This window comes from Xiphophorus hellerii, chromosome 3 (genome assembly GCF_003331165.1).
Source record: "Xiphophorus hellerii strain 12219 chromosome 3, Xiphophorus_hellerii-4.1, whole genome shotgun sequence".
NCBI lineage: Eukaryota > Metazoa > Chordata > Actinopteri > Cyprinodontiformes > Poeciliidae > Xiphophorus > Xiphophorus hellerii.
In genome coordinates, this window is record NC_045674.1 from 24,563,230 (window position 1) to 24,580,439 (window position 17,210).

At 40.5% G+C, this 17,210-nt stretch overlaps 1 protein-coding gene across 3 annotated transcripts in view; it reads right to left on the reverse strand.

Moving 5' to 3' along the window:
• Positions 1 to 55: 55 nt before the first annotated feature.
• ulk4 (unc-51 like kinase 4) overlaps positions 56 to 17,210 on the reverse strand; it is an 87,103-nt gene continuing 69,948 nt past the window's right edge. The window contains exons 34-37 of one of the 3 annotated variants that reach the window (XM_032556212.1): positions 15,724 to 15,825; positions 12,737 to 12,931; positions 6,888 to 6,976; positions 56 to 1,673 (exon numbers count right to left, since the gene is read on the reverse strand). In XM_032556212.1, the coding sequence (XP_032412103.1) occupies positions 1,607 to 1,673; positions 6,888 to 6,976; positions 12,737 to 12,931; positions 15,724 to 15,825 (453 nt within the window). In that variant the 3' untranslated portion in view covers positions 56 to 1,606. The remainder of the gene's footprint in view (positions 1,674 to 6,887; positions 6,977 to 12,736; positions 12,932 to 15,723; positions 15,826 to 17,210) is intronic. The other 2 variants (XM_032556222.1, XM_032556232.1) reach the window with 2 other exon arrangements.

The window sequence follows — 17,210 nt, forward strand, 5'->3', positions numbered from 1 at the left end:
TCGACTCATCTGAAGCATGTAAATACCTGGAGAAAACAAATCGCTAACTCCCAACTCTTGATGCATTTGGTTTATTGGGGGGAAACATCCTGTAAAAAGATAAGTAACCTCCAACTTGTATATTTACATTCATGTTCTACTTGATGGAAATGCACTGAAATGTATGAACCTGAAATTAATAAGCTTGAAATGAAGTAAGAAGTCAAAGGGTGGTGAGTGGAAACAGAATTAGGAGTAAACACTGGAAGTGTTATTCACTACTTTCCTTTTTCCAGAATTGTCCTTAAAAAGAAATTCCAATTTTCCAGGCTATCTGGGAATTATGTGAACAGACTGTAATTAGGAATATCACTGCAAACAGTTGGGCTTTTTGTACGACGGCATGTTAGGGTCATTGACAAGTAAATTTCAGAGTAATAAACATAGACCAGGAGCTCACTTTTAAAACTCAGAAATGTTCCAAGTTTTTTTCGAGAAAATCTGAGATTTTGTATCTACAGTGTATCTACAGTGCATTTTCTATCGACAGTGGCCCTAATACGCCGTCATACTTTTTTCTGCCAGATTAGAAAGTCTCCTGATATTTTCCTTATATTCTTGAATCGGAACGTCGACAGCCGAGTTATTTTTAAACGGCATTTCACTTTCCTGATGAAGTCTCCGTCGGCAGACGCAGCTGTGAGCCGGCCACAGCTCCCGGCTCCCGTTGACACCGAACTGATGCCCTGTGAAACTGCAGGTGACGTCGTGTGTGTGTGTACGCTTGGATTTCACAGTTGGCAGATCCTTCTTCCAAAGCTCCTTGCACAGCTGTCATTAATAGATGAACTCTCCTGTGTTGCATGTGCTCAGATTGTATTACCGCGTCTGACCTCGCCCACACTCTAAAACGTACAACGTGCAAAGTATTTATATTTTTAAATGAAATCCCAATCATTTTCACAGGCTCTCCAGTTAGAAGAGGCCAACACGAACACAGGTCTGTCCTAATCTAAGCTCATTTGTTTCTGCGTGCAAAACTGAGTGTTATGCTGTAGAGGCAGAGTAAAGTATTCATTGTTGACTGTCACAGCGCACACACACACACACACACACACACACCCCGCCATGCTGAGGGCTAATCTAATGAGTCAATATTCTGTCATTAAAGCTAAATGGGAACATCTAAACAGACTCCAAGGTCAGTGCTGTGATGCATGCGACAGCCCAAATTACTGCTCATGATGTAATCCTGTGCAGACTGATGGCTGTTTTCAAATGAGCCGTCAACTCTGGTGACACAGCAACATTCTTCACCGTCACTGATCCAATTTATGGATGAAGGGAGTCACGACGAGCGACCGATATCCGAACTGCGTGATTTAGTGGCGCGTGAAGCTTTCAGCATGTGGGAGCTGTTGACTGAGACTGAAATTATTCAATCAAATTTATTAAAACAGGCAAAACGTCAAATCCAACCGAGTGTCTTATGTTGAGATCCGATTGGTTTTCAAGTACCGGCGAAACAAAACTCCTGTTTCTGAGGATGTTTTAGTCCCAAACAAACAAACTTTCTGAGTGTGCAATCGGCACTGGGTTGAAAAAAAAAAAAAAGAGTAAAATGTGGTCACTGTTGGGGTCCAGAGAGCTCCTGGAGGATTTCTGCAGCCCGTGTAGCCACATCAGCAGGACACCTAAAACGAAAAATATACATATATATTATTCATAATCTCAGCATGGAGACGGAAACGATGAATTTATCTCACATATATAGTGTATTCTCAATAGCTGTTTGCTTGTTTTACATTATAAAGCACAGAAGAGCAAAATGGAATAATATTCTGCTCCATATGCACTTAAAATCAACTACGTTACATTTGTTCTGTTTTTACTTACATCTGTATCAAAATCATAACACTTTACAGATGTCATTCTAACTGTAATAATAACATGAATGCATAAAGTCCTCAGTCGACACAGTCAGCTCTACACTAAAGATTTTTCAGAAAATCCATCATCAGCTCAACATAACGGCTCAGACACAAAATCACTGATCTGGACTTGGAGCCACATGATGAAATGAATAATAATATATATATAAAAAAAAACATGGTTTCACACATCTAAACACTCTAAATACAGGTGTAGCTATAAGCAGCAACATCATTGAAAGTTCAATTATTTCAGTAATTCGATAAAAAAAAAGAGAGAAAAAAAAAGAAACACACAGATTCACGCCTCTTAACTTAATTACCGTCCTCATAATTGATCTAATTAAAACGTTCCCCAGAGGCCTCGCAAACCCTTGAAAGTTTTGGTATTTGGATAAAGTGAGTGAGTTCCAGCTTCAGACGTTGGTCACTGATTACATCCTCACACGCTATGCTAGCAAACACACACTATGCAGCTACGCAGAGGACGAGGAACAGCCCAGCTAAAAATGGTTTTAGCAGAAATGATCTGAATTTTTTTGCAGATTTTCAATATATCTGATCGGGCCACCCTTAATTTACAAATATAGTACGATAAGATATGTTTACAGGCCTGAAATATTAGTTTCCAATCTTGCTATTTATATTAGGAACATATTTCTGGTCATAACAAATATGTGAAAGAGGAGTTTCTGTAAAAGAGGCTTTTAATGTTGGAATCTTAAACTGTCGTTAGCATCTTTTATAAGTAATTAATATTGTTAGCACAGTAATAAATTTTCCTTGCGTTTCCCTCGAGAAACTAGATTTATACCTTAACTTTACCAGCATTTTAAAACGCTCTGCTCCCTGACAGACTGAGGCTGGAAGCCGAAAAGTTCAAAACAGCTAAACCTTCAAATAATACGTTTAGCTTTGCTGGTTTCTGCAGAAAGTCTTGCGCTCTCTCGCCTTCTAGCAGCCTGAATGAATCGCAGACATGTCTTGGAAAATGTGCTCCCTTCAAATAACCTCTTTATGCCTCACTGCACGGTGCATTCACGAAACAGAATACGATCGGAGTTTTCGATTCTTCAACTGGCCGGTCATCAGTAAGGGTCAATCGAGTCGATTCCTCTGCATTTATACGTTTTAGATTATCAGCATAAACAACAAGCAGCTTCTCATATTACGGGGAGAAAACTGAAGGAAAATTACAAGTGGCTCTGAGTGCAATGTTAGCAACACTCAGCATTGTCCGCACCACATGTAGCAGCGAGGGGGCCAGATCACAGCTGAGCAGATGGTGCCCTTCGATGCTCACTTGTTTGTGGAACATATTGCCAGGACCTTACTAAAAATCGCCTCGTAATCCCCCACCCTATTTTTTGTTTTCTTTTTTTTTTTTTTAGTTTGTTTCTGGTCCTGCCTCAAAGTTCCACAGCTGCTGAACGTCAAAGATTTCTGCAGCAGATTTCTGCTGCAGCTGCTTCACAGATTTTGAGACAAAGTTGTTTACAGAAGGAGCGTTTTGGTCCCGCGTTTGATGTCAGCGCGGATATCAGAGCGCCTTAGCATTAGCGATGACCGACCTGAACGTGGCGGTGAGCCAGGATCAGGTTTTGGGTGGGTGGGGGGGGTGAGGCTTTTCCTCAGGAGTTGAAGTGACCCCCCCTCCCTCTGCAGACGGTCAGGCTTGAGGGTTTAAAAAAAAAAAAGCATTCCTCAAGTTGCCATGGTGAAAGCACAATGACATCATTAGTATCTAGGCCCCGACCTCCGCTCTCCCTCCAAATCGCGTCCTTTCCCCTCGTCTGCCGCTGCCCAAACTCCTCTCATCTTCTCAATTAAAACCTCTCCCACCTCTTCCTGTCCCCTTCCTTCTCTCCACATGGCTCTTCTCATCTCCTACCCCCTTTTTTCTCCCCTGAAAACCTCTACTTCCCTCTCCCTGCTGCTGGATGGATGGGTGGATGGGTGGGTGGGTGGGTGGGAGGGCGCCAGCCTCGGCCACTTCAAAGCAGAGAGCTGATTTTTGCTTTCATCTGCCAGAGAAACGGGAAAGTGAGGCGAGGAGAGGAGGTCAGGAAAATAGGGAAATGGAGAGGGGCAGTGCATGCTGGAGATACGGGGCTGCGAGGGCGACAAAGGGGGGGGGGAATAAAAGAGGCGGTGGAGGAGAAAAGAGCTGGAGAGGGCGGGTCGAGTAAGAGGAGCCTCAATGGCAGACCAACAATACACCTTTATTATTGATCTGGCAGGATCTGTGTGTGATTGAGGGACGCAATCTGGATACAGAGGAGGGGGAGAGCAACTAATTGTGTTCCTGTGTGTGTCGGCACGGTGCGCACGTGGGGGGATGCGTGCGTTTGTGTGTGTGAGAGGTCGCTGGTCTCAGACATCAAAGGATCAAAGGAAGCACGGTCGCTATAGTGAGAAAACCCTCGGTTCAAAGAGGGAGCAAACATTCAGCCCACACACTCATGAAAAGCAGGCCGGCGCGGGGATGCAGGTGCACGAATGGGAACACACACGTTGGACGGGTAGCAGTGACCAACGTTTGTCCCTACAGATGTTGGTTATTGGTTTTGATATCTAGTGAATGGATAAATCATCTTCTGCTATGTGACTGAAGTTTTCTTTTCCTTTTCTTCTTTTTTTTTTTTTTTACCAAAACCCGTCAACAGAGATTCACTAGTGAAGGAATATTTTACATCTCTGTCTGTTTTGTGAGCTTTTTATCTGACCTCCTGTCCTTTTTCTTCTCCGACGAGAAGAAAAGTGAGTTTTGTTTTTAGACAACATGTGACAGATATAACTGACATACATTAAAGGAACAGATGTTGTGTTAAAAAGAAAACAAAGTTGTCACATATCTGTTTGGTGGGATTTTATGCGACACATTCGTTTAGAACAGTGAACTTGGGAGAAAAATGTTCAAATTCTCCAAAAACAAAAAAGCAGCTTAAATGTGTTGCGTGTGCATCTGTCCCTCTTTACTCCGATACGCTTAAATAGAATCCAGTGCAACCAGATGCTGCCAGAAGCCACTTGATTGGTTAATTGTTGTTTAATTAACCGATTCTCGGTGCGAATGTAGCCAGTCTGTGAACATGAGTCATCACCAAGACTAATAACACAGCAGACCAGTCAGAGAGAATGTTTTAGAGGCGAGTTAGGTTATAAAACAATATCCCAAGCTTTTAGTATCTGGTGGAGAACTGGTCAATGACATCTTTTCAAGACTGTGACATGGCAGCGTCGTTCTGTGGGCGTTTTATGTTTTCAACAGAGACAAGAAGTTGGTCGGACTTGATAGGATGGCAGATGACTCAATACTGGTAAAAAAATTTTTTTTAGAAACTGCAGAAGACTCAAGATTGCAGGACTACCAACTCTAAATGTTACCACCACAGCTAGAGCAAAATAGCTCAGATTAACTCTAACTGTGAGTGTGGGGAAATTTGTTTGAAAATTGCTGTTCACAATCGGCCTCTACTGAAACTGCCAAGAGTTTTATTGATATAGGACGGAACAAAAGGGGCACAAATCTCATTTTCCAGGTGCACAACAGAGAAATACACTTGTTGATTACAGATGCATGCCACACTTTACAGATTTTTATTGCCAAAAACACTTAAACCAACGTAACGTCAATGTTTCTTCAAAAATGAATGAAGTTTGAGGTTGTAACTTGAGCAAATGTGGATAAAGTTCGAGGAGGTTTGAATACATTTTCAGGGCAAACCACACAAAAGTAGAATTTGTTTTTCATGCTTCTTGCAATAGCAAACTTTTAACAGTGAAAGGATTGACGTGTTTCAGTCAACGTGAGTCAAGAAACTATGTCAGCAGGAGGTTAAAGCTTCTCGTAGGGTCTGACTTGTTCTGCTGGTCCCAGAGGAGCGAGCCGGACAGGCGACTCAGCAGGCCAAACACACGGCTAACAGAGCCTGTTGAAAGGCATTTTACCTTTAGACAGAACAAAAAACAACTCTGGGTTACGAGTAAGGGAATCTGTGTGATGCTAACCAAGCAGCATTATGGCTAAACTCTAAATACATCAGTGATTTTGAAAAGGTTGAAAAGGATAAAGCCTTTTATTGGGTTTCTCAAGAGTAAAGGTGTTTTGAAATGAGACGGGCAAATAGCAGCGTAGGGTTGATAGCACAAATACTACTTAGCAACACAGGAGGAAAAGGTTCATGAACAGCTGTTGACAGATGAGAACCGCTCTTAAGGAAACGACGATTCGCTCTCAGAAACAGGTTGGACGGGCTCAGTTATCCGGAAACACATTGGAAAAGAGCTGCTGTGCAGAAAGGAAGGCTGATTCCTCTGGTTGTGCGCTATTACAAATATTTACACTGCCCACACCGGTAATTAGTATGTTTTCCAGCACCACAAACTGGTTTGAGGGAAAGAGAATGTGTCTGTACATAGACCGAACTGGCTCTTCCAGAACGTCACACAAGTTCTCTACCAGTCTGCGATCGTGATACTTAAAACCTCGAGTTCTTCAACTGGTTCTTTTTGGCCAAAGAGGCTACTGGTTTTACTGGATATGGGCAGTAATAGATGGATGTAAAAAACAAAATCCAACTGAATGACAAGATCCAAGTTTCTCAATAAGAACTTTCCTAAAAAAAAGCATCGTGGTGGTTCTGCAAGCTCCTCGTCTTTGTTCCCTGTTCTTCTCTTAAGCACGGGACAAAGACATCTACAATCTACAACTTGTTTGTTTCTTAAACTAGTCTCATGAACATCCCACAAGAGCTGCAGCTGTGACAACTTCACACCGCAATGTTAAGATTACAGTTTGCCAAATCTTTTACCCGAGTCACTTTTTTACCCGCTCTGACCACTGGAGTTTAAAGGACATCATTTGCATTCTTTCATTTATTCCACTCGTTGCCAGATGTCACTGTATTTTTCTCTTCAGCTTTCAACCAATACAATACCGGATAAAAACAAGCATTCCACATTAGAAAGATGCACCTGTTGGACTCGACAATGTCCTGAAGCAGATTGGTTAGGCCCGTTCCTTCAGGACATTCCAGCCAACCAGACTGGTCTGTAGTTTGTATCTAAAAAGAAAAAAAAAAAAAAGAGAGAGAGAAAAATTCAGTAAAAATGTTTCAGAGTATTTTTCATTCTGACAATGGGATGAAAAACTTTAAATCTGGAAGAGAATACAGCTTAGCATGTGGCACAAGCAGCTACTAGACTTTCACACCAATTCGATTCTGGCTGTTATTTGTATACGGTTCTGGAAAGGAATCAAAATTGTTCCGCACTCCTGAAAACCTAAAACCGATCCCTGGTCTAGGGACATTATTACTTTTTTTTATTCTGACAGAACAAAGAACTAGAACGAAAAGTGTGATGAATTTTATTTTCTGTTTCTTACATTGCAAAGCAGAAAATTCACAGTAGTGATGCAGTAGATTTAAAAACAAAACGTTCTCTCTGGAGTTGAAACGGTTTCTTCAGTAAACTGCAAGTCATCTCATGAATATAAAAGCATAAAGCTCGTCCATGATACTAACAGGGCATACCACTCAAGTGTGTTACTATCATTTCAAAATAAACTAATCAAAATTCACCTTTCTCACTGCAGGCCCTTTTTTTCCTGATGTCTGTACTTTTTAGTCATTAAGTAGTCTGAATGGTTTGGCTTCCTGGACCTACTTTATGATTCCGTCACTGAACATGGACTCATATGCTGCAGTCTTATGAAGTGTGTCCATAAGCCCCGCCCTAAACTATCTGTTCTCTCCTGTTGGGATTCCTCTGGTTTTACGCCTCCTCTGTCAGGCCTCTCATCATAGTGATGTCTCTGAGTTTCCCCAGAGTAAAAGGAAACAAAAAAACAAAACTGAACACACAGTTTAGTGATAAAAATCTGCCTTAACTTTGCATTTAAAGTTATTTTGTAGCTCAAATCTTTAACAACTAACTAATAAAACATGTTTGTGTCGGTGTCTCTCTGTGTGAGTTTGCTTGTCCGTGTGCTGATGAGTGGATTCGTGTCACTGTGTTTCGGAGAACATGCTTTCTCTGATCTCTGGTGACATCATCACGTCTGTCTCTGTGGCGACACAGTACAGTTGTTGCTAAGTAACGGGGTTAGGGGGAGAGAAAAGATGCTCCCCTCACTTATTTTCCACACAAGTGCACACACACTTTTTCTTTTTGCCTTCTCCATCAGCGTTGGAGGACCTTCATGTGTGCCTGCCAACCAAACGCAGACATCTCTTCTTCATCCTGGCGCTACCACCTCATCCTCCATCCTCCCCTCAACAAGATACGTGACGAACGAGCGAGTCAATAATGTTGAACTCAAAGTTGTACAAGATGAACCCAGACAGAAAGACAGACAAACTGCGGCTGACAGACAGACATGCAGCTCCTCAGACGTAGAGCACAGGGCTGTCACGTTGGCGTCGAGTTTAGACAAGTGGCAATGTACCTGACAGCGCGGAAACAGATTCGCCACAAAAAAAAAGAAAAGAAAAAACTTGTACATGATCCATGAATAACAGAACATTTAGATGTGTGTTTCAGAGACTGACAGAACGACTGAAAGGATGCGTTTTGTTTGACTATACGGCTAAGTGCTTTGTAAATCATTTGATGAATAATTAGCAATAACTGTAGGAGCAAAACATGAGCTTCGTGTTTTTGATCCTTTCAATGGGATTTAGGCCAGGCCTAAATCGAACCTTGACCTTCGATCAAGGTTTTGATCGAAGGACATCACTTCGATCAAAACCTTGACATTTTAGCTCCCACCAGAGTTGTGGATCTGTGGAGCCAGATAGGATGGGCTGCTGTATTTGTATTGCCATTAAATTACCTACAGGACTATTTCTACTAATTAGGGGAATTCTGATAGTAGTTAATTGCGTTGGATATTATATAGAGGTACTATGTTTTTCTTTAACTTTAAAATTATGAGCTCCTTTTAATTGGATTAGCACACAAACCTCAGATAAAATATATTAACTACATTTTGTGGCTGCAACAAGACGAAAAGTGGAAAAGTTTGCTTTTCCTGTTGTACGAGAAGACACGTCACAGATCATTAACTCCATGTTGCCAGAAGCAAACGAACAAGAAAAAAAAAAAAAAATTAGAAACTACTCTACGGAAATAATAAATGCTTCGTTCTCTGGCAACTTATCACACGGTCTTATTGAATTAGCAGTTTTTTTAGTCTCTTTAATTTGTAAAAATAAATTGCAGTCAGATTTCACTAATTCAAAAATGATTTATTCTCCCCTTCCCCTCTTTTCAGTTTCAAAGCTATTAGAGGGATCTTTGATTGAGATTAACAGAGGCCTGAAATCAATGAAAGATAATTAAAAAGCTTTTGTGAAGGGCAGACACTCGGTTCAGTGAGTAGGTGTGTGTTTGAGACAGAATGTGGGAGACAAATTAAGGAGCACTACATTGCATGGTACAATTAACAGATTAGAATCCAAACATGGAACACGATGAACTCCTATGCCTAAATAGGTCAGATATTTAGCAAGTAGGGCCTGTTTATGTCTTTTTTCTATGAATAAAATAACTTTTGGGATTTCTTAACTATTACAGATTCGTAAAGAAACGTCAGTGTCTCTGACTAGGTCGACAAAGACGGGATAGGAACTGCAGCTGTGCTCGCCCGTTGCCTCCAACACAGCGTGGCCGCCACGGTTCCTCCGTTCATTAGAATGATTTACGTGTCTCGGCAGAGAAAATCAGCTTAGGATAAAACAGTTTTAAACATTGTTCTTTTTATTGTGTTGCTTGAACTGTTTCGGCCCGCAGCAGGCCTAGAGCGAGCCGCAGCTAAGGCTATCGCTGATTCAAACTTTATTTCAATAAGTATTTAAGCAGAGACAGGCCAGTAATGTGATCTTATTCTGTTTTTTTAAAGGCTTTACATTCCTCTCCTCTCATTCACCTATATTAAATGTCTCTGAATATTTCCTATACAATTGTTGAATTGTGTTTGTTATCTGAGCTGATAATGCTAACGCTAAGAGCTCTGCTAACGCTAAGATGGCAACCACAGTTAGTTTATGCTGTGCTTAACACTCAACTTATTCTGTTTATGCCGTAATTAATCGTAGTAGACAGAAAAGAGGTTCTTCAAAGGGTGCTAAATAGCACCGCATCTGCTACTTTCCTTCTTTGCTAAACTGAACTGCTAATCCCAGGTGTGACATCATCAGGTCTGCCATTTGTTTGCCATCTTGCGATTCATAAAGATTATTAAGCCACCATCTTGGTAGTCCATTCAGTCAGTCGATGTGATTGCTAGTTAGTACAACACTGAGAATCAGTTGTCCAAAATGTTTGTGATTTTTACTTCAGCAAATCATTTTCAAAACATTACTTTAATCATATTTTGTTTTATTTTCCTTTGAGAGTTGCATTTAAACTGCTTGTTTTAAAGCACTGCAGCTGTTATTCATTGTGACCTTTCAGTTTCTCAAAACATACGTTGGTTCTTAAACATTCTCACTGAACTGTGACATCACTCTATCATTTTATTAGATATTTTTTACTAGTAAAAAAAAATCATTATTACTATTTCGCTTTCACTTGTTAGCTTAGTTGAATGTTGCTAGCCTAGTTAAAGAGTTTGTTTACTGAACTATTTTACCTGGAGGTATTTCATTAAATGCTTACATTTTGGAGAGACGTTGTTTGTGTTTATTCCTCATTTGATGTTTGAGAATATCAATGTTCAAATTTACTTTACTTCTTCATCTATTCTATAATGCCACACCTCACCAAGTAGGTATTCATAGAACAATAAATGACAGAGGAATTTCTACTATTGATTTCTCATAATCAGGTGCCCTGACTTGTTAATTTTGATCTAAATTACTAACTTTGTTAACATTATTAGCCTTTGGTACTGATTAATAGCCAAACCTAACCTATAGCTGTACAAGATCAGAAACACTAAGCTAAAGTATTAGGGCTCTAAAATGTGCCTATCATCATACATTTGATGACTCCAATGTGTGCATTAGTGTGAAAAACAGAAGAGCTGTTGACCGAGGACATGGGGTATTTTTTTATGACCAAATAAATTAGTTATATTTCCACTGGGATGCTGCTTGGTGAATCATCCCCTAGCTACAAGGAAATAGCTGAAATATAGCACCGTGTGTTGCTCAGGGTGGAGAGTCAGAGAGAGACGGCACACTGAGGCAGCACAGCACTGGGGTAATGAGGGAGCTTCCACAAAATGACAAATTTGTCAGACAAATAAAGGGGAAAGAGAAAAAAGGGTCTGTGACACGGAGAGAGAGAGCGAGTGGGTGGTTCAGATGGCCAAAACTAATTAGTGAGGAGAATTACAAATATATCTACACATGCAAATGTCCTCTCCTTCCTCTTTCACGCACAACTACAAAGTAGAGTAGCTTCCAGGCACAGCCTTGGGTCAGTTCATGCAATACAAAGGTGGCAGCTGACCTTGTGTCCCACGTGCAGAAACTTTTTCATGACCCTGCGGCCAAGCCAAAACATTAGGGATGCATTTTGCATAATTCATAGAGGTGTACGGAAAAATTAGACATGTTTTTTTTTTTTTTTTGGCCGTCTGTTGACGACTTAAAATGTGTTTTCGTCGGACTCCCTCGTCAACTCAGCCCAAAAATAAAGTCCTGGTGCAAATCAAAAATGGAATAACAATTAACAACTCATTACAACCAGAATAAAAAAACATGGTAAACTAAGAAAGTATGCAACGATATATGTATTAGGAAAGGATGCAAACCTTGACGTTTATCATAGAGTAAGCGGGTTACCATTCAACGTAAAACAGCGTATCAGGCTCAGCATCACAGAGTGAAATGTGCGTCTTGTACTTTGGAACATCTTTTACTATTTTATTGCAGTATCATAACAGGGAGTTGTGGTACTATGTAATATTGCAAGATGACATTTATTACGGTTAACATACTGTTTCGAAACTCTTGCCTGTCTTTTCTTTATTACAATGTCTTTACTATTCTTTATGGGCTTCAGCATCTCAGTGACTGTAAAATATACATCATGTCAGTAGAGCATTGAGATCAATGAAACACCATCCAGTAGGCCAATATATATTAATGGGAAACAGAATTTGCATTCAAGGAATGTTAAATAAAGTATCCAACCAAATGTTGAATCCGAGCAGTCCTATGCGATCCCATTATTACAGATATCGACACTGCGATTCAATATATTGCGCACCTCTGGCGGAATGAAAATAGATATCCCTCCAGTGTTTCAAGGCTGTATTTGCAAATAATGCAGCTAATCAATATTTCCAACACAGCGGAGTTATTGATTTAACGGTTCAATTAAAGGGGCGGCACTGCTTTACTGTTGTGTAAATGCAGAGAAATAGAAACTGTCACCTTGTTAAAATAAAGTTTAGTAAATGTCAGTTTTCTACTCGGTGTGAGAAAACTAACAAACTCGTATTGATTGTGTTTGAGGAGCAGCAGCTGTGCTCCACTGCACTCTCTTCCAGGTTGGCTTTCATCAGAGCAACAAATCATACTGACTATCCCACAAAATTGGACAGACTCTTGACCAGATACTGACAGGAAGAAACAACCCAGCATTTTTTCCCCCCCTCAATCCGTCTTGCACCTTCTGTCAGTCTCATCCCGGAGAAACTGCACATTATTCGGGAAAGTAGGAGCCCAGTAAGAGTCTGTGAGAGTTAGAGTGTGTGCAAGTCTGTGTCTAGTTATTATTTTATTATCTCTCAATGGCCCCAAGATTCTCTCCTGCCAGAGCACAAATTTAGATATATTGCATCAGATGCTTCTGTGTGAGCGACTCACCAGCCGTTTAATGATCCTCAGAGCCGTGCGTTGGATTCGGGGGTTCTCGGAGTTCATGTGAGTGCGCAGGAGATGGGAGAAGCTCTGTAAACACGAAGGCGATAAGCAGTCCTGACCCTCTCCGCCGTACAGCTGTACCAGTAAGGACAGACACTGAATGGATTCCTCCCACACTTCCTGGTATTCAGTGGACAGCTGGAGAGATGATTGAAACATACGACAAACCACAGTCCAATTCATGTTAATGCTAAAATTAGCTGAATTTCAAAGATTATTTACTTTTTTAGCTACCAATGTTTGCAACACACTGTGTTGTGTGCAGAGAAACTTTATGAGCTTAAACTTGGAGTTAACAGGGCATTATGTTAATTTGGTTCCTAAAAGTTGTTTAGCATGGAGCAGGTAAAACAGATTTTTCCTGTTAAATAGACCAACTACAGAGCTTTGTGAAAGTGTGACAAACTGTATTTACATTGACTCTGCATTATTAAGAGAATTATAAAACAAAAAATACAGAAACTCTAAATAAAATACACTGAGGTTTGCGGTGGAATTATAGAGACATTTTGCTGCTTCAGGACTTGGAAGATCGTAACTGCTGGAACCATGACTTCTCCTTTCTCGCCAGAAAGTCCTGAAGAAGAATGGTTAGGGTAACAATTTGTAACCTAAATTTAGCCAAAATTAAACGATTAAACTTTCTACATTAATAAAAGGTTTACCGGTGTCTACCCGTTTTGGCAGTTTTAATGATATTTCATTGCTATTGACAGTGTTTCACTCACTCACTAATCTTTCAAAGGGCAAAGGGGCTGAGCAGAGGTCGAGAGTGTGTTGGCTGCTCCATCAACCCTCTAATGTGTTCATTGTGTCCCTGGAGACGCCCCTCTTTTTTGGCCCCCAAGTTCCTTTCTTGCTGCTCTCTCCACAATGCCATCGACTTTCCAGGATGACTTACAGCATCCTCCGTTCTTTCTTCTGTCTCACAGGCAGTTTATTTCATGGCAACATTTCACAGTGCATTGTTGACTCGTCTTGTTTTCATCATCTGTTACATGATCCACTGCACTATCATTCCAGAGAATATTTAATTCAGTGACCGCTCTTAGAAGAAGATGGGAAACATATCAATATTTCATTTTGTTAAGTTTGTTTAAGTGTGTATTCAGTGCTTGTGGTTACTCTCTGAACCATTTACATTTCATAAAAGTAAAGAGGACAGTTCTTTCTTCTTATGAGGCAACCTGTCTTCGCCAAACTCTGCCCAGCTTTGAGGGCTACTTAAATATAAATGTCAAAGGTGATAAGAACAGGTTACATTTACATTTAAAGAATTTGAATTTTGGTAGTTTATTTTAGATTTTGTGATACTAAATTTAATCTGAACTCTGTTAACAGTTTGAACTGAGATTTTGAGGCCACATGAAGGGATGGGAGAGTTATCTACATCACATTTGATGGCCAGCAGAGAAAATAGTGACAGAATGTAAGAATGTTTAAGAGGCTCCTCCTTTTTAAAATCATCATGAAGGAAATTTAAGACAAGTATCATGGCCAAAATGTACTAAAGAAAATTGCATACTTTATACAGAAGAGCCAAGCTTGATTCACAGAATACACGTAGAATCGTTCTGGTTGGCAAGAGAAGTGAGACAGTGGCAAAGATGAGCTGGCGATAAATTTACACTTTCCAATGATGGGCGTAAAAAAGCTAGCTAGCTAGCAAGGGCTTATTGACAGCTGGTTAGCGGTAGCCTCCTCTGCTTCACGTCGCAGAATGTAATCAAGATGTCTGGCAGAAAAGACCCACAAGAAAAATAAACTACATATATAATAATCAATACACCTGCCAGGGCAAAATGTAAGATCTGTGAATAACTTAAGGCCGATTTACATATTTTTCAATTAATTTAAGACATTTTAAGGCATTCATTTTACATATATAAATAAGACTTTTTAAGGATGCGGGGACACCCTGCATCAGTGAGTTGAATTTTGCAATCTCTCATTGATCTTCAGAGATAGGGCGTTTACTCATCCAGAGTCATGGAGGCGGAGTCAAGGCACCATCTCACAGATGACGGGGGGAACTGTGGAGATGTAATTTGTTTTGAGGGTGGCTGTTACACTGCAGCTCTTTAAGCTCCATGTTAATGTGTGCAGGGGCTTTCTCGACATCAGGAAGACCAAGAAACACGACACAAAGGTCAGGGATAAAGTTGGAGAGAGGGCTGTTATGAAACTATTTGAAGCTTTTCAGATCTGCTCAAGTCATCATCTGAACATGGAAAAAGTATTTCACAACAGCAAAAAACACAGCTAACCCAAAATAACAGGCTGTGCAAGAAGAGTATTAACCAGAGAAGAAGAAAAGTGGGACATGTTAACTTGGGAGGAGCTGCAGAGACTCAATGCTAAGGTGGGAGATTCTCTTGACTGAACAAGTATTAGTGGTGGAACGGTTTGGATCAAAGAATATGGATATATCAGAATGGTGCAGTTAAAGTTCAGATCAGAAACTGAACGAGAATCCAATTTCAAAGTTCACAGACAATCTGAGGTGGAGCCATTTTGAAAAGAATAATGGGAAATGTTCAGTGTAGATGTGTTAAACTGGTGGAAACATAGCACAAAAAGAAACGTGATACTGAGTTTATAAGTTAAATTGGTCCTGTAAAGTACTGACTACATGATGCCGAATACAAAAGCACAACACACTTTCCATATATATATATATATATATATATATATATATATGTATTTTTCCAAAACGTTGAAAACCATCACTTTCGTTTCACTTTGGAATCCTGCGCTGCTTTGTGCGAGTCCATCACACAAAACACCAATGAAACATAGTTTGTGGCTGGTAAAGTTCTTCGGTCGTGAAAACTTTCGCCATGCAGTGAGAATAATCCAGAGACGTACACAAACACGCTTGGAAAAAGTATCAGCACAAACACAAAAAGGCTGCGAGTGTAAGGTCTCACCAAGTGAATGAGGTGAGTGCTGAGTTGGCTCAAGGGTCTGTTGGCTATGAGCAGTTTCTCTGCTGCCTCCGTTTCTGCTGCTGAACAAGATAGCCTCTGGCTCTATACACACGCACACACACACACACACGCACATTAAATCATTTATAGAGATTTGACAGTCAATAATGATTTATCCAGAGACTTGTCAAGACTTATTCTGACAGACTGACAGAAAGACGATGTGATAGACTAAGATAGGAAATAGTTTCCCTGCGTGTCGTTATTGCCGCCGATCCTTAACGAGACGCTCAGGACAACATAGACTGAACATTTCTTTGCTACACCAAGTATTTTTAGCGTGCCACAAAGAATTAACCTTCTCGTATTCTGTGTTTTTTTTTTTTTTTTCCTTTATCATTAGCGTCCCGGTAATACAGTTTGGCTTATTTTAGCTCAGTCTGTGCCTGCAGTGAAACTTCAGGCCAATTAGTAGTGGAATAAGATGATTAATACTGGCGTACATCCTCTTCCTCTACCAAAGTCACTTCTGATCTGTTTTTTTTTTTTTTTCTTCCATCCCTGTGCTGAAATATCTGACATACTCTCTCTTGACAAACTGCGAAACAGTTTAGGAAGGGCGGCCGAGTCACGTCCGCTTCCCTTATCGGACCTTATTACCCAAAAGAATTTGGTTTAGGAAGAATTTTTCTTTTTTAATGAGCTTTGCATTTATGGTGGAATCGATTCCTGCTGCACATTCTCTTTGTTCCTTTTTCCCCTCCATCTCCATCTCTCTTTCCATGCTTCCTCTTCTCCCCTCTTTCCTCTCTGTCCTCTCTTTCACCCAGTCTTTTACCCTCCTTCCACTTTAGTCCCCTCCACCCCCTTGTCCAGGCATTAATATGTATGCACTGGGCTGGGGTGCACAGTATGGGGAGATGGGGGCTGGTTTGTGTGTATGCGTGTGTCTGTCTATATAGTGAGGCAAGCTGAGGACAAAGCCAGCGGTGATAATGAGGCCGCAGGGACATAGCCAGACAGGCCCCTCAGTATATGCCTGTGTGTGTGTATGCGTGTGTGTCTGTACGTGTCCCAGGGACCTCATGCACTTTCTCCTGAGTCTACAACTTCAATATTGCAGTTGCTTAAACCTGCTGGCTTCTACCTCGTACATCAATGGACACACACTCGAACACACACATGCTCGCCTTTGGGGGGAAAAGATAGAAGGACAACATTTTGAGGTAGATGACTTTGTGATTTTTGTCGGCCGATGTGGGCTCACCGGAGATGTATCGGTAAAAAAAATTTTCACCGGCCAAGTATCAGTAAAAAAAATGTGTTGAAAGTGTTGAAAATGAAGTATCTTGCAAAAGAATTCACAACTCTTTGACTTTTTTTTTTACAAACTTAAATGTGTTACCAAATTTTTATTTTAGACTAATATTAATTGTGAAGTGGACAGAATTTTCTTTTTTTTTACAAATAAAAGTCTACGCATCCAT